This window comes from Lepidochelys kempii, chromosome 1 (genome assembly GCF_965140265.1).
Source record: "Lepidochelys kempii isolate rLepKem1 chromosome 1, rLepKem1.hap2, whole genome shotgun sequence".
NCBI lineage: Eukaryota > Metazoa > Chordata > Testudines > Cheloniidae > Lepidochelys > Lepidochelys kempii.
This window is the reverse complement of record NC_133256.1, coordinates 267624809-267639301: the sequence shown is the minus strand read 5'-3', so window position 1 is coordinate 267639301 and position 14493 is coordinate 267624809. Positions and strand designations below refer to the sequence as shown.

The 14493-nt window shown below is 43.1% G+C and overlaps 1 protein-coding gene across 1 annotated transcript in view; it reads left to right on the top strand.

Annotated features, from left to right (window-relative positions):
* Positions 1-14493, top strand: part of AMDHD1 (amidohydrolase domain containing 1) — a 28082-nt gene that overhangs the window by 1103 nt on the left and 12486 nt on the right. Inside the window, exon 2 of the mRNA XM_073327491.1 lies at positions 13689-13795. Within this exon, the coding sequence (XP_073183592.1) occupies positions 13689-13795 (107 nt within the window). The remainder of the gene's footprint in view (positions 1-13688; positions 13796-14493) is intronic.

Genomic DNA, 14493 nt, shown 5'->3' with positions numbered 1-14493 from the left:
GTCTTAGCTTTTTAATCAAGGGGGATTCCAGTTGAGAAACAAAGTTAGTTTGAAAAAAGAAAAGGAGTACTTGTGGCACCTTAGAGACTAACCAATTTAGTTGAGCATAAGCTTTTGTGAGCTACAGCTCACTTCATCGGATGCATACTGTGGAAAATACAGGAGATGTTTTTATACACACAAACCATGAAAAAATGGGTGTTTATCACTACAAAAGGTTTTCTCTCCCCGCACCCCACTCTCCTGCTGGTAATAGCTTATCTAAAGTGATCACTCTCCTTACAAGTTTCAGAGTAACAGCCATGTTAGTCTGTATTCGCAAAAAGAAAAGGAGTACTTGTGGCACCTTAGAGACTAACCAATTTATTAGAGCATAAGCTTTCGTGAGCTGAGCTGTAGCTCACGAAAGCTTATGCTCTAATAAATTGGTTAGTCTCTAAGGTGCCACAAGTACTCCTTTTCTTTCTCCTTACAAGGTGTATGGTAATCAAGGTGGGCCATTTCCAGCACAAATCCAGGTTTTCTCCCCACCCTCCCCAACAAAGCCACTCTCCTGTTGGTAATAGCTTATCTAAAGTGATCGCTCTCCTTACAATGTGTATGATAATCAAGGTGGGCCATTTCCAGTAACCTATTTCCCCTTGTTTTGTCCTACCCCCCACCCCTCCTCAGACGTTCTTGTTAAACCCTGGATTTGTGCTGGAAATGGCCCACCTTGATTATCATACACATTGTAAGGAGAGCGATCACTTTAGATAAGCTATAAGGGAGCTGTAGCTCACAAAAGCTCATGCTCAAATAAATTGGTTAGTCTCTAAGGTGCCACAAGTACTCCTTTTCTTTTTGCAAAGACAGACTAACACTAACTGTTACTCTGAAACCTTTAGATAAGCTATTACCAACAGGAGAGTGGCTTTGTTGGGGAGGGTGGGGAGAAACCCTGGATTTGTGCTGGAAATGGCCCACCTTGATTATCATACACCTTGTAAGGAGAGTGATCACTTTAGATAAGCTATTACCAGCAGGAGAGTGGGGTGTGTGGAGAGAAAACCTTTTGTAATGATAAACACCCATTTTTTCATGGTTTGTGTGTATAAAAACATCTCCTGTATTTTCCACAGTATGCATCCGATGAAGTGAGCTGTAGCTCACGAAAGCTTATGCTCAAATACATTGGTTAGTCTCTAAGGTGCCACAAGTACTCCTTTGTTTTTTGCGAATACAGACTAACACGGCTGTTTCTCTGAAGGTTACTTTGTTGTTTTTAAAAGACAGCCGTTGGCTTAAGTGTGCCAACACACTTGTGCCTTAAGTTGCTATGCCCAAAACTTCAGTGTCGGAGTGCTGAAGGTGAGACAGGACACACAAACTCTTTTTAAACGAGTATGCTGAAAAGTAAGGTAAATTCTGGAATAATTATTATTAAAAGTCCGGTCAGTAGCGCAGCAGGGCTCAGGCAGGCTCCCTGCCTGCCATCATTCCACGCGCTGCGTGCCTCCCAGAAGCAGCGGCTTATCCCCCGCTCCAGCTCCTACACGTAGGGGCAGCAAGGGGGCTCCACGCACTGCCCTGCCCCAAGCCCGAAGTCCTGGCTCTGCAGCTCCCGTTGGCCAAGAACCGCAGCCAATGGGAGCTGTGGGGGCAGCACCTACAGATGGGGCAGCCTGCAGACGGGGCAGTGCACAGAGCCGCCTGGCCGCGGCTCTGCATAGGAGCCAGAGGTGGGAAATGATGCAGAATCCAGGAGCTGCTTGAGGTAAGCATTGCTGAGAGCCTGCACCCCTGGTCCCCCTCCTGCATCTCAACCCCCTGCCCCAGCCCTGATCCCCCTCCCACCCTCTGAACCCCTCGGTCCCAGTCCAGAGCACCCTCCTTCCCCCCAAACCCCTCATTCCAAGCCCCACCCCAGAGCTCGCACCCCCAGCCAGAGCCCTCAGACCCCTTCACACGCCAACCTCCTGTCCCAGCCCAGAACCCCCTCCTGCACTCCAAATCCCTCAATCCCAGCCCGGAGCCCCCTCCTGCACCCCAACCTCCATATCCCTGGCCCCACCCCAGAGCCCGCACCCACAGCCGGAACCCTCACCCCCTCCCACACCCCAACTCCCTGCCCCAGCCTGGTGAAAATGAGTGAGTGAGGGTGGGGAGAGTGAGTGACAGAGGGAGGGGGGATGGAGTGAATGGGAGCAGGGCCTCAGAGAAAGGGCGGGGCCTCGAAGGAGGGTGGGGCCGAGGGTGGGGCAGGGGTTTTCCATTTTGTGCGAGTAGAAAAGATCAGAGGTTTGGAGATGCAGGTGGAAAGTCTGGTAGAGTTTAGGAAGGGGTTTGAGCAGATTATGGAGCAAAGACATGAGGTATCTGAAGGGAAAAGCTCAGACTTGCAGATGGAAGCAGGACTAGGGAATTCTGAGGGGAGACTGGGTGAGGAAAGTGGTCAGTGGAAGCATGTGACTAAAAGAACTAGGCAGAGGAAAAGACGGGCTAGTGAAGGAGAAATAGAGCTTCAGAATAGGTTTGCAGAGTTGGAAAATGAAGAAGGGGCTCAGCAGGTAGTCACTGGAGGTGACAGGGCAAGGAAGAAGAGAAGAGCGGTTAGTCCTATAGGAAAAGGGGAAGAGTTAATGGAGATTACACCAAATATGAGCCCCAGGAGGATACAGGATGGGTTAAAAAGGATTACAAGGGAGAATGGGAATGGAAAAAACTTGCAGCCAGAGGGAACAGGGGATAGACTGGAGAATAGCACCGTCACTAGGAAAAGGCAGGTCTATGTGATTGGGGACTCTTTACTGAGAAGAATAGATAGGCCTGTAACCAGAGCTGATCCAGAAAATAGGAGGGTGTGCTGTCTTCCAGGTGCTAAGATACGGGATGTAGACCTGAGGTTAAAAAGGATTCTAAAGGGAGTGGGAAAGAATCCCCTAATTATCCTTCATGTGGGAACAAATGATACGGCTAGATTCTCGCTGGAAAGTATTAAGGGAGACTATGCTAGGCTGGGGAGGACGCTTAAGGAAATTGAGGCTCAGGTGATCTTTAGTGGGATTCTGCCTGTTCCTAGAGAAGGGCAACAAAGGTGTGACAAGATTATGACTATCAATAGATGGCTTAGGCAGTGGTGCTATAAGGAGGGCTTTGGGATGTATGGCCATTGGGAGGCATTCATGGATAGAGGACAGTTCTCTCGGTATGGACTTCATCTGAGTAGGGAAGGAAATAGACTTCTAGGATGGAGGCTGGCACAACTGATTAAGAGAGCTTTAAACTAGGAATTTGGGGGAGATGGTTGGGAGATGTCCAGGTAATCTCCACGCCAGAATTTAGCATAGAGTGGAAAGAAAATGAAGTAAGAGTGGATACAGCTGTAGGTAGGAGGAAGGGCAGTGTAGATACAAGTCTAATAGGTTATACTGGTAGTAAAATAACCGTGCCTAATAGGGTACAGAATGTGAGTGAGGCCAAACAGCAAAAATTAAGATGTTTGTACACTAATGCAAGGAGCCTAGGTAACAAAATGGAGGAACTAGAGTTACTGGTGCAGGAAGTGAAACCAGATATTATAGGTATAACAGACCTGGTGGAATAGTAGTCATGACTGGGCTACAGGTATTGAAGGGTATGTGCTGTTTAGGAAAGACCGAAATAAAGGTAAAGGTGGTGGAGTAGCACTGTATATCAATGATGAGATAGAATGTAAAGAAATAAGAAGCGATGAAATGGATATGACTGAGTCTGTCTGGGCAATAATTAAATTGGGGAAGAAAACTATTAGAGCCTCCCCTGGGATAGTGCTTGGGGTGTGCTATAGACCGCCGGGATCTAATTTGGATATGGATAGAGCCCTTTTTAATGTTTTTAATAAAGTAAATACTAATGGAAACTGTGTGATCATGGGAGACTTTAACTTCCCAGATATAGACTGGAGGACGAGTGCTAGTAATAATAATAGGGCTCAGATTTTCCTAGATGCGATAGCTGATGGATTCCTTCAACAAGTAGTTGCTGAACCGACTAGAGGGGATGCCATTTTAGATTTGGTTTTGGCGAGTAATGAGGATCTCATAGAGGAAATGGTTGTAGGGGATAATCTTGGCTCAAGTGATCATGAGCTAATTCAGTTCAAATTGAATGGAAGGATTAACAAAAATAAATCTGCAACTAGGGTTTTTGATTTCAAAAGGGCTGACTTTCAAAAATTAAGGAAATTAGTTAGGGAAGTGGATTGGACTGAAGAATTTATGGGTTTAAAGGTAGAGGAGGCCTGGGATTATTTTAAATTAAAGCTGCAGAAGCTATCGGAAGCCTGCATCCCAAGAAAGGGGAAAAAATTCATAGGCAGGAGTTGTAGACCAAGCTGGATGAGCAAGCATCTTAGAGAGGTAATTAAGAAAAAGCAGAAAGCATATAGGGAGTGGAAGAAGGGAGGGATCAGTAAGGAAAGCTACCTTATTGAGGTCAGAATATGTAGGGATAAAGTGAGACAGGCTAAAAGTCAAGTAGAGTTGGACCTTGCAAAGGGAATTAAAACCAATAGTAAAAGGTTCTATAGTCATATAAATAGGAAGAAAACAAAGAAAGAAGAAGTGGGACCGCTAAAAACTGAGGATGGAGTGGAGGTCAAGGATAATCTAGGCATGGCCCAATATCTAAACAAATACTTTGCCTCAGTCTTTAATAAGACTAAAGAGGATCTTAGGGATAATGGTAGCATGATAAATGGGAATGAGGATATGGAGGTAGACATCACCATATCTGAGGTAGAAGCGAAACTCAAACAGCTTAATGGGACTAAATCGGGGGGCCCAGATAATCTTCATCCAAGAATATTAAAAGAATTGGCACAAGAAATTGCAAGCCCATTAGCAAGAATTTTTAATGAATCTGTAAACTCAGGGGTTGTACCGTATGATTGGAGAATTGCTAACATAGTTCCTATTTTTAAGAAAGGGAAAAAAAGTGATCCAAGTAATTATAGGCCTGTTAGTTTGACATCTGTAGCATGCAAGGTCTTGGAAAAAATTTTGAAGGAGAAGGTAGTTAAGGACATTGAAGTCAATGGTAAATGGGACAAAATACAACATGGTTTTACAAAAGGTAGATCGTGCCAAACCAACCTGATCTCCTTCTTTGAGAGAGTAACAGATTTTTTAGATAAAGGAAACGCAGTGGATCTAATTTACTTAGATTTTAGTAAGGCGTTTGATACTGTGCCACATGGGGAATTATTAGTTAAATTGGATAAGATGGGCATCAATAGGAAAATTGAAAGGTGGATAGGGAATTGGTTAAAGGGGAGACTACAACGGGTCCTACTGAAAGGTGAACTGTCAAGTTGGAGGGAGGTTACCAGTGGAGTTCCTCAAGGATCAGTTTTGGGACCAATCTTATTTAATCTTTTTATTACTGACCTGGGCACAAAAAGTGGGAGTGTGCTAATAAAGTTTGCAGATGATACAAAGCTGGGAGGTATTGCTAATTTAGAGAAGGACAGGGATACCCTACAGGAGGATCTGGATGACCTTGTAAACTGGAGTAATAGGAATAGGATGAAATTTAATAGTGAGAAGTGTAAGGTCATGCATTTAGGGATTAATAACAAGAATTTTAGTTATAAGCTAGGGACGCATCAACTAGAAGTAACGGAGGAGGAAAAGGACCTTGGAGTATTGGTTGATCATAGGATGACTATGAGCTGCCAATGTGATATGGCTGTGAAAAAAGCTAATGTCGTCTTGGGATGCATCAGGAGAGGTATTTCCAGTAGGGATAAGGAGGTTTTAGTACCGTTATATAAGGCACTGGTGAGACCTCACCTGGAATACTGTGTGCAGTTCTGGTCTCCCATGTTTAAGAAGGATGAATTCAAACTGGAACAGGTACAGAGAAGGGCTACTAGGATGATCCGAGGAATGGAAAACTTGTCTTATGAAAGGAGACTCAGGGAGCTGGGCTTGTTTAGCCTAACTAAAAGAAGGTTGAGGGGAGATATGATTGCTCTCTATAAATATATCAGAGGGATAAATACCAGAGAGGGAGAGGAATTATTTAAACTCAGTACCAATGTGGACACAAGAACAAATGGATATAAACTGGCCACTAGGAAATTTAGATTAGAAATTAGACGAAGGTTTCTAACCATCAGAGGAGTGAAGTTTTGGAATAGCCTTCCGAGGGAAGTAGTGGGGGCAAAAGATCTATCTTGCTTTAAGATTAAACTCGATAAGTTTATGGAGGAGATGGTATGATGGGATAACATGGTTTTGGTAATTAAATATTCATGGTAAATAGGCCCAATGGACTGTGATGGGTTTTTAGATGGGGTAAGATCCAAGTTACCCGGGAAAGACTTTTCTGTAGTATCTGGCTGATGAATCTTGCCCATATGCTCAGGGTTTAGCTGATCGCCATATTTGGGGTCGGGAAGGAATTTTCCTCCAGGGCAGATTGGAAGGCCCTGGAGGTTTTTCGCCTTCCTCTGTAGCATGGGGCACGAGTCACTTGCTGGAGGATTCTCTGCTCCTTGAGGTCTTCAAACTACAATTTGAGGACTTCAATAGCACAGATATAGGTGTGAGGTCTTTTTTAGGAGTGGTGGGTGAAATTCTGTGGCCTGCATTGTGCAGGAGGTCAGACTAGATGATCATAATGGTCCCTTCTGACCTAAATATCTATGAATCTATGAATCTATGAAAGTTGGCAACCTTATGCAGAATGCAAACCTCTCGAGACATGTAGATAGACTTATGGGCAGTACTGAGGAGAAGTCGGTGGTCATAGTATATGTAGGCACCCATGACATAGGGAAAGGCCTGGAGGCCAAATTTAGGATGCCAGAAAACAGATTAAAGTTCAGGACCACAGTTTCTCTGAAATGCTCAGTTCCTCATGCAGGGGTAGTTAGATAGGCAGAACTTCAGGGTTTCAATGTATGGATGAGATGATGGTGTTCAAAGGAGGGATTTATGTTTATTAGGAACTGGGGAATGTTTTGGAAAAGGAGGAGCGAATACAGGAAGGATGGGATCCACATAAACCAAAACAAAATCAGATTGCTGGCATGTAAAACTAAAAAGGTAGAAGAGGAGTTTTTAAACTGAGGGCTGGGGGAAAGCTGACAGGTGCGGAGGAGCACGTTGTTGGAACAGACACATCCCTTAAGGGAGGATTTATTGAAGAGGATATTCTATGTCCTAGTAAAGAGGAGAGGATAGAAGTTGATAAAGTACAGATAGGAACGGAAGAGAAACAGTCAAACGAAAGAGAGTCCGGTTCAATTATATCACATGAAGGCAGATAACTAAATATTGACAAATTTTATAATGCTTGAATACAAATGTGAGAAGTCTAAATACTAATATGGGTGAACTTGAGTGCCTGGTAGTAAATGAGGATAGGGACAGAATAGGTGTCTCAGAAACTTGGTGGAATGATGATGATCAATAGAACATGGTAATATCAGAGTACAAAATATATAGGAATGACACTGTAGTTTGCAATGGTGGGGGAGTAGCACTATATATGAAAGAAAACATAGAGTCAAATATACTAAAAATCTTAAATGAATCAAAGAGTACCATAGAATCTCTTTGGCTGGAAATTCCATGCTTCAATAAAAAGAGTATAGTAGAATATACTATTGACCACCTGACGAGGATGACGACGGTGCTTGTGAAATGCTCAGATAAATTAGAGAGGCTATAAAAACAGAAAACCCAACAATAATTGGGGATTTCAACTACCCCCGTAACAACTGGAAACATGTCACCTCAGGAAGGGGTTCAAAGATAAAATTTCTGGACACTGTTCATTACTACTTCTTGGAGCAGCTAGTCCTGGAACCCACAAGGGGAGAGGCAATTCTTGATTTAGTGCTAAGTGGCACACAGGACAGGTCCAAGAGGTGAATATAGCTGAACCACTCGATAATAGTGACTATAATGTAATTAAATTTAACATCAGGGGGAGGAGGGAGAGAATACCAAAGAAGCCCACCATAGGAGCATTCAATTTCAAAATGGGGAACTACACAAAAATGAGGAAGCTAGTTAAAAAGAAATTAAAAGGAACAGTCACAAGAGTTAAATGCCTGAAAACTGGATGGAAAATTTTAAAAACACTGTAATAAAGGCTCAAACTAGATGTATACACCAAATTAAAAAAAAAAAAAAAAGTAAAAGAACAAAAAACCCCACCCCTCAATCGTGGCCAAACAGAGTAAAAGAGGCAATCATAGACAAAAAGACATCCTTTAAAACTTGAAAGTCAAATCCTACTGAGGAAAATAGAAAGGAGCATAAACTCCGGATAGTCAAGTGTGAATACGGACCCTGGACTTCAGGAAAGCAGACTTTGACTCCCTCAGGGAACGGATGGGTAGGATCCCCTGGGGGACTAACATGAAGGGGAAAGGAGTCCAGGAGAGCTGGCTGTATTTCAAGGAATCCCTGTTGAGGTTACAGGGACAAACCATCCCGATGTGTCGAAAGAATAGTAAATATGGCAGGCGACCAGCTTAACTTAATGGTGAAATCCTAGCGGATCTTAAACATAAAAAAGAAGCTTACAAGAAGTGGAAGGTTGGACATATGACCAGGGAAGAGTATAAAAATATTGCTCGGGCATGTAGGAATGAAATCAGGAGGGCCAAATCGCACCTGGAGCTGCAGCTAGCGAGAGATGTCAAGAGTAACAAGAAGGGTTTCTTCAGGTATGTTGGCAACAAGAAGAAAGCCAAGGAAAGTGTGGGCCCCTTAATGAATGAGGGAGGCAACCTAGTGACAGAGGATGTGGAAAAAGCTAATGTACTCAATGCTTTTTTTGCCTCTGTCTTCACTAACAAGGTCAGCTCCCAGACTGCTGCGCTGGGCATCACAACATGGGGAATAGATGGCCAGCCCTCTGTGGAGAAAGAGGTGGTTAGGGACTATTTAGAAAAGCTGGACGTGCACAAGTCCATGGGGCCGGATGCGTTGCATCCGAGAGTGCTAAAGGAGTTGGCGGATGTGATTGCAGAGCCATTGGCCATTATCTTTGAAAACTCGTGGCGAACGGGGGAAGTCCCGGATGACTGGAAAAAGGCTAATGTAGTGCCAATCTTTAAAAAAGGGAAGAAGGAGGATCCTGGGAACTACAGGCCAGTCAGCCTCACCTCAGTTCCTGGAAAAATCATGGAGCAGGTCCTCAAAGAATCAATCCTGAAGCACTTACATGAGAGGAAAGTGATCAGGAACAGTCAGCATGGATTCACCAAGGGAAGGTCATGCCTGACTAATCTAATCGCCTTCTATGAAGAGATTACTGGTTCTGTGGATGAAGGGAAAGCAGTGGATGTATTGTTTCTTGACTTTAGCAAAGCTTTTGACACAGTCTCCCACAGTATTCTTGTCAGCAAGTTAAAGAAATATGGGCTGGATGAATGCACTATAAGGTGGGTAGAAAGTTGGCTAGATTGTTGGGCTCAATGGGTAGTGATCAATGGCTCCATGTCTAGTTGGCAGCCGGTGTCAAGTGGAGTGCCCCAGGGGTCAGTCCTGGGGCCGGTTTTGTTAAATATCTTCATAAATGATCTGGAGGATGGTGTGGATTGCACCCTCAGCAAATGTGCAGATGATACTAAACTGGGAGGAGTGGTAGATACGCTGGAGGGCAGGGATAGGATACAGAGGGACCTAGACAAATTGGAGGATTGGGCCAAAAGAAATCTGACAAGGTTCAATAAGGATAAGTGCAGGGTCCTGCACTTAGGACGGAAGAACCAATGCACAGCTACAGACTAGGGACCGAATGGCTAGGCAGCAGTTCTGCAGAAAAGGACCTAGGGGTGACAGTGGACGAGAAGCTGAATATGAGTCAGCAGAGTGCCCTTGTTGCCAAGAAGGCCAATGGTATTTTGGGATGTATAAGTAGGGGCATAGCAAGCAGATCGAGGGACGTGATCGTCCCCCTCTATTCGACATTGGTGAGGCCTCATCTGGAGTACTGTGTCCAGTTTTGGGCCCCACACTACAAGAAAGATGTGGATAAATTGGAGAGAGTCCAGCGAAGGGCAACAAAAATGATTAGGGGTCTGGAACACATGACTTATGAGGAGAGGCTGACGAAACTGGAATTGTTTAGTCTGCAGAAGAGAAGAGTGAGGGGGGATTTGATAGCTGCTTTCAACTACCTGAGAGGTGGTTCCAGACAGGATGGTTCTAGACTATTCTCAGTGGTAGAAGAGGACAGGACAAGGAGTAATGGTCTCAAGTTGCAGTGGAGGAGGTTTAGGTTGGATATTAGGAAAAACTTGTTCACTAGGAGGGTGGTGAAACACTGGAATGCGTTACCTAGGGAGGTGGTAGAATTTTCTTCCTTAGAAATTTTTAAGGTCAGGCTTGACAAAGCCCTGGCTGGGATGATTTAATTGGGGATTGGTCCTGCTTTGAGCAGGGGGTTGGACTAGATGACCTCCTGAGGTCCCTTCCAACCCTGATATTCTATGATTCTATGAAAGTGTAATCAGCAGGCCAAAAAAAGAATTTGAGGAGCAACTAGCAAAAGACACAAACATTAAAAGCAAAATGTTTTTAAGTACGGCAAAAGCAGGAGCCTGCCAAACAATGAGCGGACGCACTGGAGGATCAAAGTGCTAAAGAAGCACTCAAGGAAGACAAGGCTGTTGTGGAGAAGCTAAATTCATTTTTTGCATCAGTCTTCATCCTGCATCAGTCTTCATATCAGTATCTTCGCATCAGTCTTCACATCCTGGAGAGGATGTGAGGGAAATTCCCGCACCTGACCCATTCTTTTTAGATGAGAGATCAGAGGAATCGTCCCAGATTGAGGTGTCAGTAGAGGAGGTTTTGGAACAAATTGATAAATTAAACACTAATAAGTGACAAGATCCAGATGGGATTCACCCAAGAGTTCTGAAGGAACTCGAATATGAAATTGCAGAACTACTAACCGTGATATGTAATCTATTGCTTAAATCAGCTTCTGCACCAGATGACTAGCAGATAGCTAATGTCATGCTGATTTTTAAAAAAGGCTCCAGAGGTGGTCCTGGCAATTACAGGCTGGTAGGCCTAACTTCTGTTCTAGGCAAATTGGTTGAAACTATAGTAAAGAACAGAATTATCAGACACATACGTGGTAGATGAACACAGTATGTTGGGGAAAAGTCAACAGTTTTTGTAAAGGGAAATCATGCCTCACAAATCTATTAGAACTATCTAAGGAGGGTCAACAAAGATGTGAACAAGAGTAATCGAGTTAATATAGTGTACTTGGACTTTCAGAAAGCCTTTGACAATGTCCCTCACCAAAGGCTCTTAAGGAAAGTAAGCACTCATGGGACAAGAGGGAAGGTCCTCTCATGTATCAGTAACTGGTTAATAGAGTGGAAACAAAAGATAGGAATAAATTATCAGTTTTCACAGTGGAGAGAGGTAAATAGCAGGGTCCCCCATGGGAACAGTACTGTTCAACATATTCATACATGATCTGAAAAAAGGAGTAAACAGTGAGGTGGCAAAGTTTGCAGACAATACAAAATCACTCAAGATCGTTAAGTCCAAAGCTGACTGCAAAGAGTTAAAAAGCTCAGAAAACTGGGTGACCAGGCAACAAAATGGCAGACGAAATTCAAAGTTGATAAATGCAAAGTAATGCACATTGAAAACCATAATCCCAACTATACCTACACAAAATGATGGGGTCTAAATTAGATGTTATCACTCACCAAAGCGATCTTGGAGTCATCTTGGATAGTTCTCTGAAAACATCCATTCAGTGTGCAGCGGCAGTCAAAAAAGCAAACAGAATGTTGGGAATCATTAAGAATGGGATAGAAAATAAGAAAAAAAGTATCATAAAGCCACTATATAAATCCATGGTATGCTCAAACCTTGAATACTGTGTGCAGTTCTGGTCTTCTCATCTCAAAAAAGCTATATTAGAAATGGAAAAGGAACAGAGAAGGGCAACAAAATGACTAGGGGTATGGAACAGCTTCCATATGGAGAAGAGATGAAAAAGACTGGGACTTTTCAGCTTAGAAAAGAGACAACTAAGGGGGGATATGATAGAAGTCTATAAAATCATGAATGGTGTGGAGAAAGTGAATAGGGAAGTGTTATTTACCCCTTCAAATAACACAAGAACTAGGAGTCACCCAATGAAATTAATAGGAAGCAGGTTTAAAACAAACATAAGGAAGTACTTTTTCATACAATGCACAGTCAACCTGTGGAACTCATTGCCACATGTATGTTGCGAAGGTCAAAATTATAACTGGGCTTAGAAAAGAATTAAATAAATTTGTGGAGGATAGGTCTGTCCATGGCTATTAGCCAAGGCGGTCAGAGATGCAACCCCATGCTCTGGGTGTCCCTAAACCTCTGACTGCTAGAAGCTGGGGCTGGACGATAGGGGATGGAGCACTCGATAAACTGTCCTGTTCTGTTTATTTCCCCTGAAGCATCTGTCACCGGCAACTGTCAGAAGACAGGATATTAGGCTAGATGGACCATTAGTCTGACCCAGTATTGCCGTTCTTATGTTCTTATGGCCATGAAATTCTGTCAGAAAAATGGAAAGTTCAATTATTGAGTGAGATGGGGGGAGGGGGTCTTGCAATGGTCAAAATTAGTATGTTTGACAGGTTGAGTGGAAAATAGCAAAGACCTGAATGTCTGATGAGGAAGAAAAATGTATTGATATAAAATAGCTCATCCAAGTGAAAAATGTAACCTTTGTAATGGGCCAAGTTGCATAAGCCCTCAGGTAATGTGCATCAGAGCTGCCAGCTCAGCAAATTAAAGCTGCCTGAGCAGAACTGCAGCGTATGCACCAAATGTACAGAGGGGAAACTACATATTCTCTACTGTTGCTGTTTTTTCTTCTCTCACTTTTGGGAATGCGCACAGTGTCTTGGTACACTTGGTAAGATTCCTGTCATGGTCACAGCATTTTCAAGGCAAGAATACCACTAAATTCATGCATGGAGATTGAAATAAGGGAGCTGCTATGTGATATTTAATTATACTAAAATATCAATAATGGAAAATGACATTAGACCAAGGCCTTAAATCTTATATGTAATATATCATTTTGTTGCCAAATGAAAAGCATCAGTTAATGATTTCTCTTGTGGCAAAAAGAAAATCAATTTTTTGGTCATCTTTAAAATATATTTTCTCTTTCTCTGTTATACATATATATGGAAGACAGGATACTAGGATAGATGATGGTCTATTGGTCTGACGGGGCATGGCCATTTTTTTCTTCTTACATTCTTATTTCAGTAACATAACAACTTGAGGATGCTGTTGATTTGGTAATAAGAATATACTGGGCTAATGAATACATTGGCATTTGCCTTTTGAGTTACAGGATACATACAGATATTACTGGGCCCGCAACTTATCATCCTACGGGAACCACGCTGGCAGGGCATAGGGATGACCCAGGCTTTGCAGACACCTTGAGGTCCATAGGATTTCCTCATAGATCTCAAGGCATCCACATGATTAGCAAACAATCTTCCCTGTCCATTTTCAGAGTCCTGAAGACAATGACCCCATCACCTCTCTGAAAGGGTGATGCCTCAGGAGCTCCTAAATACAACTTGCTGAGTTTGCTTTTTAAACAAATTCACTCAGGCTTGTTTGTGCATTGTTTTTTTTTTTGTTTTTGTTTTTTTGCAGAGATGGCTGTGTAAAAGCTGTAGGCCATGCAGATGTTATTCGCCAGCAATTTTCAGAAGCATCATTTGAAAAAATAATTGACTGTTCTGGGAAATGCATATTGCCAGGTTGGTGTATTTTCTTAACGTTAATAGTGCAAATCAGAGTGGCTGACCGTGTGTATAGACAAAGCACAGGTTCCTCAGTTAATCAAACGCTCCCCAAACTTCTTTTCTTTGTAGAGGTCAAGCCATACATAAGTTAGGCCCCTGGTATTTGAGCAACTAACTCCTCCCCTCACATCATCCCCAGGCAGTTGAGACCATTAACAGTGCCTTTGCTCTCCTTCTGGAGATTCAGCTTGAATCAGATGAAGGGCAGGGCCTTCTTGGTTCAGAGACCAATTCCATGCAACTCTGTGAACGCCCCTTGGACTACTCCTCTGGCCATCTACAATGCTTGTTGCAAAGTCTATTCACTTGGGCCTGTTTATTTTTGTCATTTTCAGCTGTTCTTTCTCCTTGGGTTATTTATTTTTCTGTTGGCCCATTTTTGGTTTGGCCGAGTGACTGGCTCTCTCACAGCCACCTATTTGTTTTCACTGTTATTTTAACTTTTGTAAAGTGCCCAGATATAAAATACTATGAACGTCTCTTTTATGTAATAACTGAAGGCCTAGATTGGCACTTCACTGGAGACCTGAGTAAGGGGCAGTATGTAGCTATTTCCACCCCTCACCCTGTTCTGGAACAGTCCAAGCAGGTAATTGTGAATATAAAGGGTCACACAGGGCTATTCCTGGCTTCCCTCTTGCTCTGAGGGAAAG